Below are 18,518 nucleotides of genomic sequence, written 5' to 3'. Positions count from 1 at the left end.
GTCCATTTCCTGCTGGTATATGGAGAGATGGGGGAGCCGGCAATGCCACTTAATGCTTTTGGAGTCCACAGTCTTGATTAATGTTTGGTGGTCAGCTAAGTACCGGGACCCTTTTAGTGTGGCACTCTGTAATGAATCCATAAAATGAACCTCCGACCTAAGTCTCATCTTCTCTGTCCTGCAGTTGAGGAAACGTAGGAGCAGGGACGCCCCCGTCTGTCCAGGACGGCACCCTGCGGAAAGGCGCGGTCGCAGGGCCGCATTCTTTCCACTTTGCATCCTGTCCTTAGCACCCTCATCCTGATATTTTAATGCCGAAAGTCAGCTTAGAACTAAAGGACACTTACATTGATCACTCTCAGAACATAATATTTTGAGGGCATTAACTGCTTATTAAAGAAAAAATTGATTTTTTACTTACTACACATCGCTGACTTTGTTCCCTGCGCTCTCTGTTAAAGAAGCCCAGTGGGATCTAAAACCAATTCTGTTAGCTCCAGTTGTTGACTGCATCATGTTGGCGTTGTTCCCAGATAATCCCAAACACTCCTGGGAACTACTGGTACACACCACATGGGGTGGGGACTGTCCCCTTGTTGGCCCGGCGTGCTGTTATCCTCTCCCGGGTGACTCAGCGCCCGCACCCCTAAATTTTCCTGGCATGTGCTCACCCCCGCACCTGGGCTGACTTCCCACGAGGCCCGTGCTGAGCGTCTTGGAACTGGGACTTTGCAACAGGGCCCCATGTGTGAGCGTCCTCCAGCCTCCTCTGTGCTTGTCAGGTCTTAGGCGTCACTCTGGGCTTGCTTATGAGGCGAAGACTAAAAATTTCACGATTTCTGATTGTACCAGTCAGGATGGGGCAGGCAGTGCCGCAGCAGCCAGAATCTGACAGCTCAAGGGCGTAACCCAGCAAGGGCCGATTTCTCTCCACTCTGCATGTCCTGCGTGGGACACAGTGACCAGGCTGAAGGGGGCTTCGTCTCCTCACGTCCCTGCTCCGGATCTTCTGACTCTAGTTCCTGTTGTCATCCCTGATAGAGCAATTTCAGTTGGAATCACGATACCAACGATACCAACAATAGTTATCAGAAAAGTCCTGCTGTCAGCACCTTCTGAGCTCGGATAACCAGCCCCCTCTGCGCTGCCCAGGAGCCAGCCATCTGAGGCAAAGGACAAATGAATGAGACATTTTGGTTTGTTTTTGACAAAGCTCACACTGGAGCATGTGGATTATGCCTGTGGGAGTTGGGGCTTCCAAAAGCTAACCCTTGAGTTAGCTTTGCAACTTCCAGCAACGTGAGATTACAGCAACACCTGGGTGTGGAGGCTCATGCCTGTAATCCCAGCACTTCGGGAGGCTGATGCGGGAGGATCTCTTGTGACCAGGAGTTTGAGAGCAGTCTAGGCAACATAGTGAGACCCCATCTCTACAAAAACTTTAAAAAATTAGCCAGGCATGGTGGTGAGCGCCCGTAGTCCCAGCTACTTGGGAGACTGACGTGGGAGAACCGCCTGAGCTGAGGAGTTTGGGGTTACAGCATCCTTCCAGGGTGGGACCTGCGTGCTTGGTGTGTGAACAGATGCCCCCCTGGGGCTCGTGGAGAGGATAGAGTGGGCTCTCAGGAGGGAAGTCGGTATGCAAGCTGCATTCTGCATTTCTGACTCAGGGGACGTCTGCAGGAGCCTAACAGCACCCTGTTGTCCTCACTTTCCCAGTGGAGCTCAGAGGAGGGTGCCACCTGTCGGGCAGAGCTGGCTCTTCAAGTCAAAGCTTCATTTATTTAGGCTGAAAATCTAATTTGTGTGTCCTCTCCCCTACAAACTGCTAGCTGAGGTAAAGGGTCTCGATTCTGAGGTTCCTGGCTGAGCTAACAGCCTGCTTTCTGTGTTTCCCTCTCACCTGTCACAGAGCGGAGTGGGGTCCCTGCCTACAGAGGGAAACTGACCCGGGACACCCCAGAACTCCAAGCAGCTCTGCCTTCAGCCGGTGCTAGGGCAAGGCAGGTGGCTGTGGCATGGGCTGGAGGGTGGCGTTGTTAACTGTGATCCCATAGGCACTGGGTAAGTGTGTGCGGCTGGGGCAGCCAGGCCTAAGAGTGAGGAGACCTGCCTTCTACACTGGACAGGACATTTAACCTGCTGGGCCTCAATTTTCCCATCTGCACGGTGGGATAATGATTCCCAGCCCATGTCCTTCAAGACCTATTTTGAGGATCAGATTAGACAGTGAATACGTCTGTAAAAACTCCAGAGAAGAAGGCAAAGCTGAGGACTTGTGGCTGTCCTGCCGCGATTTGTGGCATGTTTGTCTTCCTTGTAGCAAGGTTGTCCTGACGCCCTGCCCAGCCCCGCCTTTGATTCCCATGGGAGCCAGGGGATTCCCCTCTGGGACTGGAAGCTGGTTTGAGTGGAGGCTCTCCCAGCCAGACTCGCGACTCCACTCTCCGCAGTGCGGTGATGGTGTCCCAGGTGAGCGCCCTCGGCCTCCCAGCCTCTTCCCTGGGCTGTCTGAACGTCGGTGGAATGAGCTGCAGCAGAGTGGCTGCTTCCAGGTCGGGCAGCGGGGCGTGTTTCTCATGAAGTGTGCCAGGCATGAGCCGGGGGCCACCCGCGATCCTTACGGTTTAAGGAGGAGTTAGCTCTGTGTAATTCCACTGTGGTTCTCGAAGGAGTGAGGTGGTGTGGTTTGAAGGAACAATAGAGCCCATGAAGCCAGCTCTGCCATTTACTAGCTACGGACATGGCGGGGAGACCAGTAGTCTCTCTGAGCCTCAGTTTCCTCATCTGTGGATTTGGCGTATAAGAGCATAGCAGATCTACTCACAGCATCATGGTGCTGCTGCCACCATTCAGTGAGAAAACACGGGGCAAGCACTTCCCGGGTGTCTGATAAATGCAGGAATGCAGTCTCTTACGCTCCTACCCTGCTCAGCAGCTGGAAAAGCTGTCTCATTATCTGATTTGAACCTCATGCCAACTCAGAGGTAGGTTTTAGTGTCAGTGATGAGGAAACAGGCTCAGAGCGGTTTGGTGACTTCACTAAGGTCACACAGCTGGGGGGTGGCAGGGTCTGAACTTGGATTCAGGTCTTCAGACTCTCAGGTCGGGCGTGGTTCTAGGTGCTTGATGCTGACTGCGGAGGGCGAAGGGTCAGTATGGGATGGGCAGTGCATTCCATGGCACAAAGTCATTCCTGGTAGAGATGGAGGGTGGAGGGGTGGGGAGCAAGTGCATTCCGCTGGGGGCCCAGTGGGCTCCCTGGCTGCTGCAGCCCATCAGCAGGGCCTTAGAGGATGGGAAGGGGCCACATGGCCCTTCTGACAAGGGCTGTTCAGGAACGGCATCCTGCCGTGGCACTGGAGCGGGGGTTGCCCTCTGCGGGCCACGGGGAGAGCCGTGGGCAGGAAGAAGCCAGGCTTCACGTGGCCCCAGGGGAGGATGGGGGGGCTCGATAGTTGCTGTGCTTCCTCTCTGGTGCCCAGGAATCCTTGTAATGACCTTCCAGAACCAACTGCAGGACCATGGCCACGGTGATTAGGAAGAAGAAGAGGATGTAGGGAAATGGTCTCCTGGGGCCAGGTGGTCCTCGCGGAGAGTGAGGAGGAGACAGAAACCGAGACCCAGAGACCCTCCTCTTGACCTGTTTCTAAGGAGAAGGGACCTGCTTCTAAAAGCAGGTGCTTGAGGGTTTCTGAGGCAGTGGTGAAATGACAATGTCCAGCCCACGGACAAAGGGCTCAGGAAAAATCTGCCTCGGCCATTTTCAGGGAATACCATGAGAGACATAGGGCCCATGCCTGGTCAAATGACAAAGTGGGACAAGGAGGGGACATGGTCTATCCCTTCTGTTACTGCAGTTCATTGCCAGGATGTGAGCCCGCCGCTCTGGGGGACCCAGGGGGACAGCCTAGAGGGGGCACAGCCCTGGCAGGGTGAGGGGCTCTGGGTGTGGGCAGAGAGCAGTGCAGAGGGAGGGTCAGAGGAGCGTGTGGGGACGCTGGGTGGTCCTCTGGCCCAGGGCTGTCGTCTGAGCTGGGCAAGGCCCTCCTTGGGGTTCCCAGACACAAGAGGAAAGCCTGGAGCTCTTCTAGAAGCAGATGGGCCCCAAGCTTGTAAGGTGTGGGTTCAGCCACCTTCCTCCTTGCCCAGCACGTGCCTGCACAGCCCAGGTGCCCCCTGAGGATAACTCAGAGGCCCCCAGAGAGCATGGTGAGACCTGGGTCCCACACGCAGCCTCAGCGCGCAAAGGGAGACTCAGAGACAACAGGGAGGGGGTTGCAGCCACACTCAGGAATGGGCCAGGTCGGCCCTTCTTTAATGTCACAGAGGGAGGGGCCTGGTCTCGAGGGGCGAGGCTGAAGCCAGAGATGCAGTTATTTTTGGGTGGGATTAACTACTTTTCCCATAAAGATATCATTGCCGGTGATTCTATCATGAATTGTAAAGAAGAAGGGCTTGTTGAATGAGATCTCGGGGGGAATGGACATGGGTATGGCTTCCACAAATGTGGTCCCAGCAGCTTCTGTCCCTTTCTCATCAACGGTCAGCACAGCCTTATGCACAGCCTGGAGGGGAGAGAAGCAGAGGCGGTTGGTTCTGCGCTGTGCTGTGCCCCACCCCGGGCCTGGGCAGCAAGGCCCCTGTGGGAGCCTCGTCCTGGGAGCACTCACTTGGGCCTTTCTCCACCTGGACGCTCCTGTCCCCGCCCACGCCCTCTCCTCCCTCCTGGTCACACAAGCCCTTCTCTCTCCCTGGAGGCTCTGGCTGATTCGGCCAGCTCCCCTCCCCCTCCCTCCCTGAGCTACATCCCTCTCCCTCCTTGGGACACGCCAAACTCCCATGGGGAAGACAGCTCATCTCACGCTCGGTGTCTGCCTCCCCAGGCCTCTCCTTTCTAGTACGCGGTTTAAGCTCCTTGGGGACAGAGACTCTGAGGATGACCCTCACAGGGCTTACTCTACAAGCAGGCACACAGTGTGCAGCCCAGCATGGAACTGCAGTTGTTCTTTGGTTCCCTTTTATTTGTGTGAATAAGTGGCATCTTCAGCTGAAATTACTGATTACCTCCGAATTAATAATTCACCCGTAACTCCAAATCTCACAGATGGAAAAGGCCACGAAGCCCTTTGAAATCCCTGAGCCTAAGCCTTTCTGTGTAAATATGAGTAAATGGAGGCCCAAAGCCTAGAAGGCCTGGGGCAAAGACGAGACCAAGGGTCAGTGGCACAACCCCTGGGGAGGTCCCTAAATTGCCAACAGCACAGGAGGCCCAGCTCAGCCATCTGACCATGCCCTGTCCCAGTGAACCAAGGGCATGTTCAGCTCAGCCTATGTCAGTATTTGTGTCCCGTGGCCCTTTCCTCAGCTTCATGACAGAACTGTGCCTGCCCCTGCCCCCCAACATTCTGCACTACCAACTGCAGGGGACAACACTGTTGTCAGGGTGACCTCACCTTGGAGAGCTTCAGCGGTGCCTCCTCAGTGACCCCCGAGAGGTCAGCCCCATTGTGGAAGACCTTAGTGATGCCCAGTTTACTCAGGACTGTCTTCAGATCATACGTTCCAGAAATGGACAGTTTGGGAAAATGTAAATTGGCAGACCTGTAATGCAAGAAAAAAAAAATGAAGGAGTGTCACAGCACTTCTCTTGCTCTTCTGGGAACCACCACATAGTAAAAGTGTGTTTTTCTGACTGTTTCTCCCACTTAGTGCTGTGTTACCCACACTCCAAGAAAGGAAATTGGCCTTGATTTGTTCTGTTTTTAGCTCCTCTACACAAGGAGTCAGAGAATGTTGACATCAGAGGGATCATCTTATTTTGACAGCTTCTGAAATGCCACCTCCTCTGAGAAGCCCTCCAGGCAGATCCTGGGTATCCTCCTTGAAGCATGTCTCATCCTGCCCTGCAGTCTTTGGTCCTCCTCACCTCCAGCGTGGAACATTCCCAAGGCCTGACACCCAAGGTTCAGTGAATGAAAGAAGAGTGACTGTGCCAGGCTGAATGCCCAGCTCTTGTTTTCCATGGAGAAAAAGTGACAACTTGAGAAGGGTCTGACATGAGTGAGCAGATGACACTGGGGCCAGTCTCGCCTGCCTCGTTCTCTTTTCTCAACCTCTAGAGGGCGCTGGCAGCCGGCAGAGGCATTAAAACTGCTATTCGTATTATTAACCTGGGACCACTAGTATTTTCGTATTTGTTTTACCATGTGCATAATAAACTAGGTCAGCAGGGTATGGACATATTTATGAAGGCACAAACATACACTAATTGGTGGTGGGTGCTCAGTATTATTTACTGTTGGGCACCCAACCAAAACACACTGATGGAGTGACAGAGAAACCGGAATATTCTGCCAACAGGTACTGGATGTCCCAACTCTGGCCCTTGCTTTTCTGGGCCTTCTGGATGCAAGCTCCTTGTCCACCCAGGGACATTCTACCCTTGAACTCCACACTCCACTGCTCACTTTGCTTGGATGCCCATCTCTTCATACTTGGTTCTACACAGCATGTTGCTGGCATTGCTGTCCCTGCCCTGGGCACTGGATAGTGGGAAGGGACAGTGTCCATGCTGATAGCGATGTCCCCCGGGATTGAACCTTTGCCTCACTGCTGGGTACTGCCCCTCTCCCAGGGCCTGCCTGGTGCTACCTGAACTCAGGGGTGGCCTCTGTCTGGACGCACAAGGCCATGCACGGCAGCAGTGAGGAAGCGTCCACCCTCCCCAGCCCTCTGGCCCGTCCTGATGTGCCCCAGTCCTGACAGGCCTCAGATGTCCGGGCAGGACCTGGGCCAGCCCCTGGATGGGAATCACCTTGTTTCTCTGTTTTTCAGGAACTTGGCCACAATTTCCTCGGTGAGCTCGTCCTCTAGGTGCTGTAGTTTCCCTTCGTCGGGCAGGAAGAAGATGGCGGTGGCATTGCCCACGTAGTCCATGGTCAGGACCCAGCTGGAGAGCTTCTCGCAGTGGTGGACGTTGAACATGCCCAGGCGCTTCATCATGGGCACCTTCACTGTGGTCTCCTCGTCCACGTGGAAGTCCTCTTCCGTGGTGAGCTCAGCCTCAAAGGGTTTCTCCCATTTGCCTGGACAGTGGGGAGAAGTCAGGGTAAGTGTGGCAGAACAAAGGCGTCCTGAGCCCCCCGGGTGAGACGCACCTCCCGGAGCTTCAGCTTCTTCATCTGCAAGGGGCTGAACGCCACCGTCCAGGCTGTTACAAAGGATTTTGTGAGGATAATTCAAGACTAGCGGAAGATCCAGAATTTCCATTTTGCAGAGGCTAAGAGATGCCATCCTGGCTGTGCCTACTAAGCATCTTTATTAGAATTATATGCTTATTTGAGGGTGGCTTGTGGATTATAAGCAAAAATTTGGAGTATCAGTCATATGCGTCACCTCCTGTCTGGAGCTCCCAGCTCCTTGTTAATTGGCGCTCCAGTTATCATTCAGGACAAACATTCTGGTTCCTACACCTAAGTTCATTGCCTGGACTAACAGGTGCAGTGTAGATGCCTGGGCAGCCTTCCGCTCTGGGGCACCGAGAGAACTTCACCATCAAGGCAGTCAAAGTGGGCAGTTGCCTCAGCCTTCTCACGGGACAAGAGGGGGAGACAGGGCTGCAGAGGGCAGGGGACCTGCTCTGAGTCCACAGCAGGCCTGGACCTGTGCTGACTCAGTCTGGGCGCTCCCTGCTGCGCTACTGTGCCTCGTGAGCAAGGGAGCTACGCAGTGCAGGGAGCAGCCCCTGACCTTGACTCCCACGGGCGTCCCCCAGGCTATTTCCATGGGACAGTGGAAGCTGGCTTAGGACACCCTCGGGGCCCACAGGATCCTGACATCTTAACTATTCAAGGGCAGGAGGGCAGGTTGAGATACAAGGTCAGCTGATCATCTGCTGTGTGCCACACAGTCCTAGTTTAACTTCACAACAGCCTGACAACCATGGTATTATTTTGTCCCTGATAAAGTAGGGAAGTAGCACCTCAAAGAGGCAAAATGTCTTATGTATTGTCAAAAGCCAATAAGTGGTAGAGGCAGGATTTGGACCCAGGTGTTTCAGACTGCAAAGCTGACACTCCTTGTAGGACACTACAGTTGTCCAAAGTTAGTTCCATGAACCTATTTCCTTCATGCAGTGTGCTACAACATGTTTTTCTGGCTTTATAGTTTGGAAAGCATTGCATAGTCTACATTTATAATAAACATAAGGATATTAAAGGCTCTGAAAACTTCTGCAGAGACGTCGATAATTTTGACTATTTAATCCATTATTCCCCAAACTTATTCAACGATGGAAAATATTTTAGTGTTCGTGTGTGGGAGAGTGAAGAACCCCTGCTGCAATGCATTGCCATAACCCATAATGCGTTGCCAAAGCTAGTTTATGAATTGATTGAGAGTATTTTTGACCATTTCCATGAGAACCAGCTCAAGCTGGTTGTACAACCTTACCTTTAAAGAAAATGTAATTCACCAGAGCAAAAACTGCGTTTTCGTCAAGATCTTTGACCAAATCCACAATTTTCCCATGAGTTCCCTTTTCCACATAATCGTTGATGTGTTTCTTGGCCTCTTCAGTGTCCTTGAAGTTGACGGAGAAGGCATCTGAGTGGTACAGCTTTTTGACATCCTCCGAAAACTTTTCCACTAGCTTCAGACTCTCGTTGATGAACAGGCCGTTGCCAGTGGTCAGCTGGAGCTCGTTGGCTGGCTTGTTGAGCGTACGGAGGAGTTCCTGGAAGCCTTCATGGATCTCAGCCTCGGGCGTCTCCGTGAGATTGAAGTTGAGGCCCTCCAGGATCTGGGTGTGGGTGTCAGCCTTGGCCCCCAGGGAGAGCATTGCAAAGGCCGTAGCAATGCTCACTGGCGAGAAGAAGATGTTGGTGGTGCTGGAATCATGGGCCAGCTGGCGGTACAGCCTGAAGGCGAATTCGGCCAGGCTGGGGTTGACCTTGAGGTAGGCTGGATGGTCATGATCATGCTGGGATGTATCCTGGGCAGTGCCTTCCTGGGGATCCTCAGCTAAGCAGCTGGGAACCGAGAGGCACAGGCCTGCCAGCAGGAGGAAGCCCCAAGAGACAGAAGATGTCATTGTCCTATAAGACAGAAAAGAGGTGCCAGGACCCAAGTCAGGACACATGATGACTTTCAAGGACCAGAGATTGACACCATGCAAAAGCAACTATGGTTTATTATGTCTACTAGGTACCCAGCGTGTGCCAAGCACTGTCCTATGCCATCACCATCGAAAGAATCAGAAAGATAGCAAAAATGTAGCTGTGCTTACCGTATGCCAAGCCCTGTCCTGAGCACTCACATGTATTAACTCATTTCATTCTTCTCACAATCCTATGAGGTCGTAACATTCCTATTCTCCATTTACAGACAAGGAAACCAAAACCCAGAGAGGTTAAGTCATCTGTCCAATGTCACCAAGCAAGTAAAGTAGCAGAACCAGAATCACATATCGAGGTTCTGAGTCCATGCAAAGCTCTACTTACATCTGCAATGCCCCTGAGGTGTAAGTTGTATAGCCACTGTTTTACAAAAGAAGAAACTGAGGCACAGGGAGAGTAATGGACTTGCCAACAATTAGCCAGGAATCGGCCTGATCAGAATCAAGAGTCCTGTCAGGCTGAAATCCCTTGGAGGCTGTCCCTCCAGTGCTGCCATCTGAGGGCCGGGGCACCTGCTGCACTGGGGAAAGCATCTTGCACGACGGTGCCCAGCTGGGACAGGGTGGGGCTGCGGCACAGCCCCCGGGGGGTGTACCCACTCAAACTCACAAGGACCCTCAGCCCCTGGGGTTTTTTCTGAGAGAGGAGGCTGTCCCCACGATGCTCTGTGGTCCCAGCAACAAGAATGGGCTGATGTCCCTGCAGTCGACTTACCTGCCGTCCTGGTCACCAGCCATTTCCTAGTTCTGGGCTTTCACTTTCAGGGGTGTTAGAGTGGCTCCTCTTTCCTTTGAAGCAGGAGTTCATGTGTGTGTGAGTTGGGGGGAGTGGAAAAGCTTCAGGCAGACCCCAGTTCTAATCCAGGCTCTGTCCCTCTCCAGCTGTGTGAGCCAGGACAAGTCATCTCTCCAGTCCTCATTTTGCCTCATATATAAAGGGGGGATGCTGGGAGCACTGAGTGAAAGAAGTGTAGACACAGGACCTTCCATTAAAAGGGATCTGAGAGCAGCTCTTGAGGCGAGGCTGGCACGTATTGCAAACTCAAAGCCTTCAGGCTGTAGGGGGTGAGACCACGGGCATGTGGCTGAACCAGCGAGAACGGGCTCTGCCTAGAGATGGTCAAAGTCAATGCCGTCCACAGCAGCAGAGCCCGCCCCGCCCCCCAGCGCTCCCTCTGCTCCAGACACACCCAGGCCCCCTAAGTAGAACCTGCTGCCCTCGCAGATAGGGGAGCTGAGGTCCGAGCGGAGGACAGTGTGTCAGCCACGTAGTTACCTACTAGGCACACAACGCAAAGCCTCCTCTTAATAAAATACAAAGACAAAGGTGCCCTTGAATCGGAGATGCGAAAACATGAGGGGAAAAACTTGGAAATAAGAAATGTTGAGTTTCACCTGCCCCCTTGGACTTTTTAAAGTGATTTTTTCCAATAAAGCAACAAAATGAAACACAAAACTTGTTTCTCTCTGCCACCTTTTTCCTGGGCTTCATGCCTCTAAATAATCCAAATAGAACAGGCCACACATTACATAAGCATGTTTGTATTTTTCTCAAACTCGCCAGTGTTGGTAGAGCTGAAGATGGCGCTAAAATTAGTTCTGTATATTTCCATCTCCCTTAGATTTCTCTTTTACTTCCTAGCTGGATTTGGGTGCAGTCCTTGATGGTTTATGGAAATTCCCCATCTTTGCAGGGCACAGGGATCAGGAGGGAGTTTGGCCTCTGCAGGGTGGGGACACTATGCCGAGTGGCCGCAGGGCCAGAGGTTGTGGCTTCTAGCCCCTGCAGGGCCATGACTGTCGGCTTGGCCTTGAGCAAGCATCCTGTGCCCCTGGGGCCTCACCGTCGCCGGCTGGACGGAGTGGGGCTGGGAGAAGACCTACCTGAGGTCCTCTGTACACTGACATGGGATTCTCAGTCAGGGGGGGATCTGCGTTTGGTGGAGCAAAGCAGACTGAGGTTCCCGTGGGGAGGGATGGGGTGAGGTGCTCTCCTACTCGGGGAGCTGCTGGGCTCCCAGGAGGTGGCAAGGCTGTTGCGGGGACGGATGGACAGGGGATACGGCTGGCTGAGCACATTTCCCCACCCCCATCCATCTTCCCAGGTGTCACATCACCTACTCTGGTTTCTTCCTTTTACAGTGAAGAGTCTGAGGCCCAGAGAGGGTCAGGGCCTTGCCAAGGCCACACAGCGAGTCAGTGACAAAGCTGAAACTAGCCTTGGTTTTCCCACTGCTCAGATCACAGACTGAGACAGCCGTGAATGTCAGAACTGGGCCTCGATATTGGTCTCAAGTGTCCTCTTGGGTTCATTTTGCCTTGCAGTTGTTCCTTACAGCCTCAGGGGCCCAAGACCAGCTCTCTTCCTGCCCTTCTGTCTAGCAAAGCCAGCAGCCTGCACCCCCTGGAGGATAGCGCTGGGGAAGCCAACTGGAGATGAGACAGGGGTGGCAAGTCCCCAGAGGTGTGTGAACACAGTGGCCAAGCTTTGAACCAGAAGAATGAAGGTCTCATGGTGACATTTCTGGAGTCCTGGGCAGGTGGGGACAGTCTTTGAGGCACGGGAGAAACAAGTGAGTCACCCCTGCCTAGTCTCACACCGTTTCCAGCCAGAGCAACCCCGCGGTGTCCAGGGAAGAGAACGTGGCATAAGGTCAAACACAGTGTTGAAACCAGCACTAAATAAACCCGGGTGTGACCAGGCCTGGCACTTACTGGCAGGTGGCCTTGGGCAAATGACTTCACCTCTTTGAGCCTCAGCTTTCGTCTGCACAATGGAGAAAAGAATCCTTTGAAGGCCAGAGATGAGGGACAGACAAGATAATGGGCGGAAGGGACCCTCCCCCGTGTGGAGGCCCTGCCTGTACCTGAGGGGAGGCAGGCTTCTTCCCGGCCAGTGGCCGCACTCCCCAGAACCGATTCCAGCAGGAGGGAGTTACTGCTCCGCAACCAACAGCCTCTGAGTGTGGCAAATTTTACACTCAATTCTCCAGCTATTTGTTTATTTCCTGTTAGCTGCCGAACCCTCAGCTACACATCGGCGTCCGCACCACGCTCACCGTCACACTAAACATCAGGTGTTTTGTGTGCGCTGTCTCATCTAATCAGCCTCAAATCTTACCCTACAAGGTGGAAATTATTATAATATTAGCCCTATTTTGTAGATGGAAAAATTGAGGCCCAAAGAGGATAAGTAACTTACTGGAAACCACAGAGCTAGTTGCTTACAGAGCTGGGATTTAATTCTGGACATTTTGATTCCAGAACCTGACACTTAACCCTTCTCTATGTACAAAGCTGAAGCCAGAAGGCTCGAAACAGAAAGCTTCAGAGATGGCCTGGCTAAATGAAGAGGGGCAGCGCTGCTCTGTGGCTAAAATTAGAGGCTCCTTGGCCAGATTGCTCAAGTGCTACTTCCTATTAGCTGTGTGACCTTAGACAAATTATGTAACCTCTCTGAACCTCAGTTTCCTGGAGATGATAAAGCACTTCCTCATAGAGCTATTGCGCAGATCAAACACGTGCAAAGTGCCAAAGGTGCCCGGAACACAGTAACTCTCAAGGAGCATCAGTTGTTACTGATGTCGTGGATCTTTTGGAAGCATCATGTGGCCACCTTGGCCTTGGTTACCTCTGTAGCCCCCATGTCCAAAAACCAGAGATTGAAAAATAATACTCTTCCAACACTCTAGAGATCAAGGTCAGGTGGGGGTGGGGTGAGGGGAAAGAGGGCAGAGGTTATCTATGTCTTGCCCAGGGGGACAGAGAGGTCAAGCAGGTATCCAGGGCCCCAGCCCAGGCTTCCTGTTGCCCAACCAGTGCCTGAGACCTGGGAGAAATATGGCAGACCTAGGACCGGGGTCAGGAGCATGGGGTCTGGAGCCAGGTGCCTGAGTTTGAATCCTGGACGGTGTGTGATTCTGGGCAAGTTATTAGCCTCACTGTCCCCAGTTTCCTCATCTGCAAAATGGGAATAACCACAGCAACCACCTCAGAGGGTCGATATGAGGCTCACATGCATTTATATGTGCACCGGGCTTAGACATGGCAGGGCCAGAGCAATTACTCAGGAAGGTCAGCTGGAACCCTACGGATGGTGCCCCTCACCGGGCCTTCCTGCCCCCCACCATGCATGAGGAGCGCCAACAGGTCCACTGTGCAGGGAGCCCTGGCTCGGTCCTGCTTCTGGGCATATCTGGAGAGGACGGGATGTGAGCCTGCAAGTCTCACTCTCCCTCTCTGGTCCTTGACTTCCTCATCCGTGGAAGGGAAAAGATACGCACCCGGGCAGCAGCGGGGTGCGAGGCTTACAAGAGACAACTGAAAAGGCCCCTGGGTAGACACAGGAGCTGGGCAAGCAGAAAGAAGCCACTGTTCTTATCGTGACGTTGCCGTATCTTGGCTCATGTCCCTCCTGGGGTGCCAGGACGCTGGGGCCAGACACCCTGGTCCACATCTGCTTACGAGGGTCAGTTGAGTCACCGGGAGGTACTGGACAGGCCCGGGAAGTGGGAAACCACCTTCAGGGCTGCCGTTACTATGACGATGCAGCCCCCTGCATCTGCTCAGCATCCCGGGGGTGCTGCCCCTCCACACCCTCCTCCACCCCAGGCCTGCCCCTGCCTGGGTGGTGCAGAGCCCTGGGGGCCCCTCCGCAGCCTCTTCTGTGAAAGGCTTACTTACGATTGACTCCCTGTCCCAGGGCTGGCGGTGGAGACCGAGGAGAGGAGACAGAGCCCTGGCCTCGTCCGTATTTAAGCAGTGGGTGCAGAGGGGCGGCAAGGGAGGGCACTGGTGAATATTAACCAAGGTCACCCAGTTATCGGGGAGCAAACAGGGGCTAAGTCCATTGGCCAGGGCCTGCGCCGCCTGCCCACACAGCCTCACGCTCTGCCTGCGCTGCGCACGGCCTCCGCTCCTCACGCCAAAGGCAGTCTTTGTTCCTGGCTCATAAACCACCGTGTCCTGTGTCTGAGGTGGGGGTGGCATGAGTCAGACGGTTTCTGGGACAGTACCACTTTGCTGGCCCCGTGCTCTCTCCGGGAAAGCCTCGGTGGCTGCTCCACTGGTAGCAGGCGCTATGCCGAAGACGCACTGCCGCCCGGGGGGTCCAGAGTGGGTTATGAGCCCATTTGACAAATGAGGAAACTGAAGCCCAGAGCAGAGAGGCTGCCATCCAAAGTTAGCCTCAGACACAAAAACCCTCTCAACTTCCCGGGTGATAAAATGGGGCATGACTGAGGCGGTCACAGCCGTGTCAGGGTGGCACAGGGTGGCCATGGGACAGGCTAGGGGCTTGGGACAAGTCTGTGAGCTGTGCTACCTCAGGCAAGCCGCCTCACCCCTCTGAACCAGGAGGTGTTTTCACCGGCATCCCAGGTGGTTGGGGGTTCCATTTGCAAGCTCGCTGTCAGGGACAGACAAAGCGCCTGGGGTGGAGGCCTGGCACACAGTAGGGCCGCTCTGAGCAGAGCATTCAATCTCTGGCCAGCCTTGGGCCTGTTCCTATTTCTGGCTCCCAGAAGACCAGTGTGATCTACATACCGCTTGGATTTTCCTTGGGGGTGTGGCCCCTGCCCTGGGACTGTGGCAGGCCTTTGGGGACTGCTGGGGATTGAGGGAAGGGGTGATGCAGGGCTGGGTCCGGTCGGATCCCACTCGATCGCAATCCCTTTAAAAACCTAAGTGAGATGGCGTCACCCTCTGTGCAACCCCCGTGCCTGCTTAGGGGTTGGATCTTTGCTGAACGAATGCACGAGTGCATTTTTGCCGCTTCTCCCCCAGTCGTGCCTCCACGGCGGGGCTCTGCCAGGTGAGCGACCCACGGATTCAATGGCACACAGATTCAGGTCAGGGAACCCACCCACTGGCTGTGAGACTTCAGGCAAGTTGTCTAACCCATCTGTGCCTCAGTTTCCCCATCTGTAAAGTGAGGACCATGACAGCAAGTACCTTGTAGGGCTACTGTGAGGCTGGAATGCAGCAGGTCGAGGTAAGCGCAGAGCCTGGTGCTGGGTGTGCACAGCAAGCCCTGTATGATGTCGCCCTGCCCCACGTCGGTAGGCCTCCCTGCTGCCGCTGGGGGTGGAGTGGGTGGCAATTTCAGGAGCTTTCCTCCAGGGGTTCTCATCGAGAACCCCTCCTTACAGGAGGTGGGAAACTGAACTCAGACCCCGTCTCCGTCTCTTCTCTCTCTCCCCCTCCCCCAGCTCCATCATCTGGCTTCGGGGCCTCTGGTCTCTCCCCTGAGCTGGCTGAAGGGACACTTCCCTCCAGGATGCCACATCCACTCCTGGCTTGGAGCACTGGGCTAGGCACTAGGCTGGGCTGCCCTCTGGACCCCCTGGGCACTTCTTCCCCTCTCTGGCCTCTGTTTTCCCCTCTGTACAATGGCCTCCCTCTAAGCCCACCTGCCCCTGCCATCTGTCACAGTGGGTGGGCAGTGGCAAGTGGCCCATCATCCCCCCTTCCCCCCAAGCTCTGTCCCCTCTGGCAGGTGCAGGCAGGTGGCCTGGGTGCTGGTGGGGCAGCGCCACATCCCCTACCTGGAATTCCTGGCAGTGGCCACACCTCCTGCAGCAGCCTGACCCCCTCCTAGGCTGAGTCTCTGCTCACTGGTCCAGGAAGGAGGCTCCGTCTGGGTTGTGACAACACTTGGTCAGGGAGGGGCAGGGAGCGGGGACAGGAAAGAGGCTTGGGCTGTGGCAACACTTGGTCGGGAGGGGCTGGGGCTGGGGCAGGGAGGGGCTGGGGGGCTGGGGCAGGGAGGGGCCCTGCGCATCGTCAGGCAAAGGCCAGACCTGCCCGTCCTGCTCTACCTGCCCGTGTCCAGGCTGTGGGATCCAGGATGAGTCACCCGTCCCTCTAGGCCTCTGTAAGAGGAGCAGTCACACTGCTCAGAGGATTACTAGAAATGATAGGTGCCCTCTTGGCACGGAGTCTGGCACAGGCATCTGGCAGGTTTCCTGGGCCAGCTGTAAAGGGAAGAGGACTGAGACATCGCTGAAATGCCCTGTCGGAGCCCTGCGGCTGGGAAGGGGCCATGTGTACGGGGGAAGCGTGTGTCACAGGGGCATTTGGAGGAGGGATGAAGAAAGCACGAGGTGGGAACAGTGGGGGCTCAGAATCGGGGCCCTGCACTTTTGGGTCAAGGGCTCCAGGCTCGGCCTCCGCTCTGCTCTGGACACCCATCCTGGGAGGACGGGCTGGGATGGTTTGGGAAAATGAGCAAGAGCAGAATCCCGGGGGCTGGGGACACTCTGGCCACAGTGGGGAAAGTCCTGCCCAATTGGTTACCGCAAGAGTTGTCTCTTGCAGCATCTGGGCTGATTCCCTGGCAGCAAATGCATCATGGGAAGAGCCAGGGGGCTGGCGTGAGTAAGGGGCATCTGGGGAGACCCTGCCCCTCCGCAGGGCCCTGCCTGGAGATGGGAGCCACGTGGCGTGGGCTGGAGAGAAGTGTGAGAGCTGAGGCTGGGGGTCTGCAGCACGGAAGGGAGGGGGGTGGGGGACGCTAAGGGCCCTGGGCCAAGTAGATCAAGGCCAAGTGGCTGGTCAGGAAGACAAAGGTGGACTTCAGGGGACCTGAACCCACTGGCAAGTGCCCAGGAGAGCACTGCCCGGCCCCTGCACACAGCACACCACGGGCAAATGCCCCACCTCCCAGGCACCAGCTTCCTTCTTGGAGGGAGAATGTAGGTCGGTGGCTAAGGTGTGGGCTCAAGAACTAAGCATCTGGAGTCAAGCCTTAACTCCACCACTCTCTTTCTGTAGGTCTTAGACAAGCCACTTAACCTCTCTGTGCCTCAGTTTCTTCCTCTGTGAGTTGGGGAGGATATAAGAATAGTCACTTCGCCCGGGCTTGTGAAGATCAGTTGACAACATTTAAGCACTTTGGGCAGCCCGTGGGGCACAGGATGGCCCCAAGTCACTACTGACCACCAAAGGTCATGACCTCTGGGGATGTGTCCTAGCCATGGGAAACCTTTCAGATGGGTCCCAGGGGTCTAAGCGGGAGAATGACTGCTGAATTTGGCCCCAGGCTTGGGCAGCAGTGCTGTGTCCAGGGACACGGCCACAGGTTCAAGCTTCCGTTTATTCAAAAAGAGGCCGTCAATCCCCTCTCCAGGGGCTGTGTGCATTTTGCTTCCCGAAGGTGCAGGGCCAGGTGCATTGAGCACCTGTGACGTGCAGGGATGCGGAGCGAGCGGGGCGAGGCAGACTTGGATTCGGCAGGGGCGGGGCTTCACGTCCCTTCTCTGAGCCTGTTTCCTCATCTGTGAAACAGGGATAAGAGTCCCTCTCTCACATGGTTGTTGTGAGGCTTAAATGAGGCCAGGCTGGTGGGGTGTTGAGCACAGAGCCTGCCCCGTTAGCATCACTGACACTGGGGTCTGTCTTCTCAGAGCTCGTTTCCTTAGTAGGCTCAGCTGCACGTTGGGGCTGATCTTCCAGGAGACGCGTTGAGTCTGCACTGTTCATTCACCCGCTCCAGGTAGTTCTCGAATCATCCACCTTGCAACACCCTCGTGGATCCTCTTTCCTTCTGTGTGAACCTCTGGGGCCACTTCCTGTGTGGGGGGAAATTTCTGCTTTTTCTGGAACTATTGAGCTTACTCACAGGTTTTTGTTTTTTACTCCTTATTGCTTACTCAGATTGAGAAAAATAAAACAAATCTATGTATTGTCAGTGGCAATATAGTTAATAGAAGGAACAAAAGACACACCTATAGCTTCGTCCCCTTCTTGTTAAAATTAATGAAATTAATGTTTTATTACAAGTGACGTTTTGTGCACTTTATTTTAACATTACTCATTTGAGGTTATAGACCGTGATGGTCACCATGGACTCACTGCTTTTAATAGACTCAGCCGGTCCTATTTATGGATAACTGTAATTCTGATTTCATTTTGATGGTCAGATTGTCACATTTTGGCCAACAGGAAATGCTTTAAGTTATCTTCTTTTCTCCTTTCAGCAATCTCTGTTCATGTTTCAAAAAGCACACGCTTGCCTTCTAGCAATGACGCTACGTCCCAGGCCCATCTTCATTTTCTCCTGCCCTAAAACATGATGTGGGGGACATTTTCTGGGAGAAAGAGAGAGCAGGCAGTGACAACTGTCCCTCTGGGAACCACAGGTAGGGCCGGATGTGCAGGACTCACCCTTGCATGGGGGCCACGGGAGACCTCACAAAACTTTGGGGCTAATGGGAGAATATTCGCATGCTACACATCCAATAAAGGGCTGAGAACTAGAATCTATAGAGAACTCAAGAAAATCAGCAAGAAAAAAATCAAACAACCCCATTAAAAAGTGGGCAAAAGACATGAACAGAAA

The 18,518-nt window shown here is 54.3% G+C and overlaps 1 protein-coding gene across 1 annotated transcript; it reads right to left on the bottom strand.

Annotated features, from left to right (window-relative positions):
* Positions 1-4,278: 4,278 nt before the first annotated feature.
* On the bottom strand, positions 4,279-13,968 carry LOC123644996 (alpha-1-antitrypsin-like). The gene is made up of 5 exons (XM_045561469.1): positions 13,862-13,968; positions 8,455-9,098; positions 6,818-7,088; positions 5,457-5,604; positions 4,279-4,568 (listed from the first exon to the last, which is right to left on the bottom strand). Exons 2-5 carry the CDS (start codon positions 9,092-9,094, stop codon positions 4,377-4,379), a joined length of 1,251 nt encoding a protein of 416 aa, XP_045417425.1. The 5' UTR covers positions 9,095-9,098; positions 13,862-13,968; the 3' UTR covers positions 4,279-4,376.
* Positions 13,969-18,518: the final 4,550 nt, after the last annotated feature.

This window comes from Lemur catta, chromosome 1 (assembly GCF_020740605.2).
Source record: "Lemur catta isolate mLemCat1 chromosome 1, mLemCat1.pri, whole genome shotgun sequence".
NCBI lineage: Eukaryota > Metazoa > Chordata > Mammalia > Primates > Lemuridae > Lemur > Lemur catta.
This window is presented reverse-complemented; position numbering and strand designations above follow the sequence as displayed.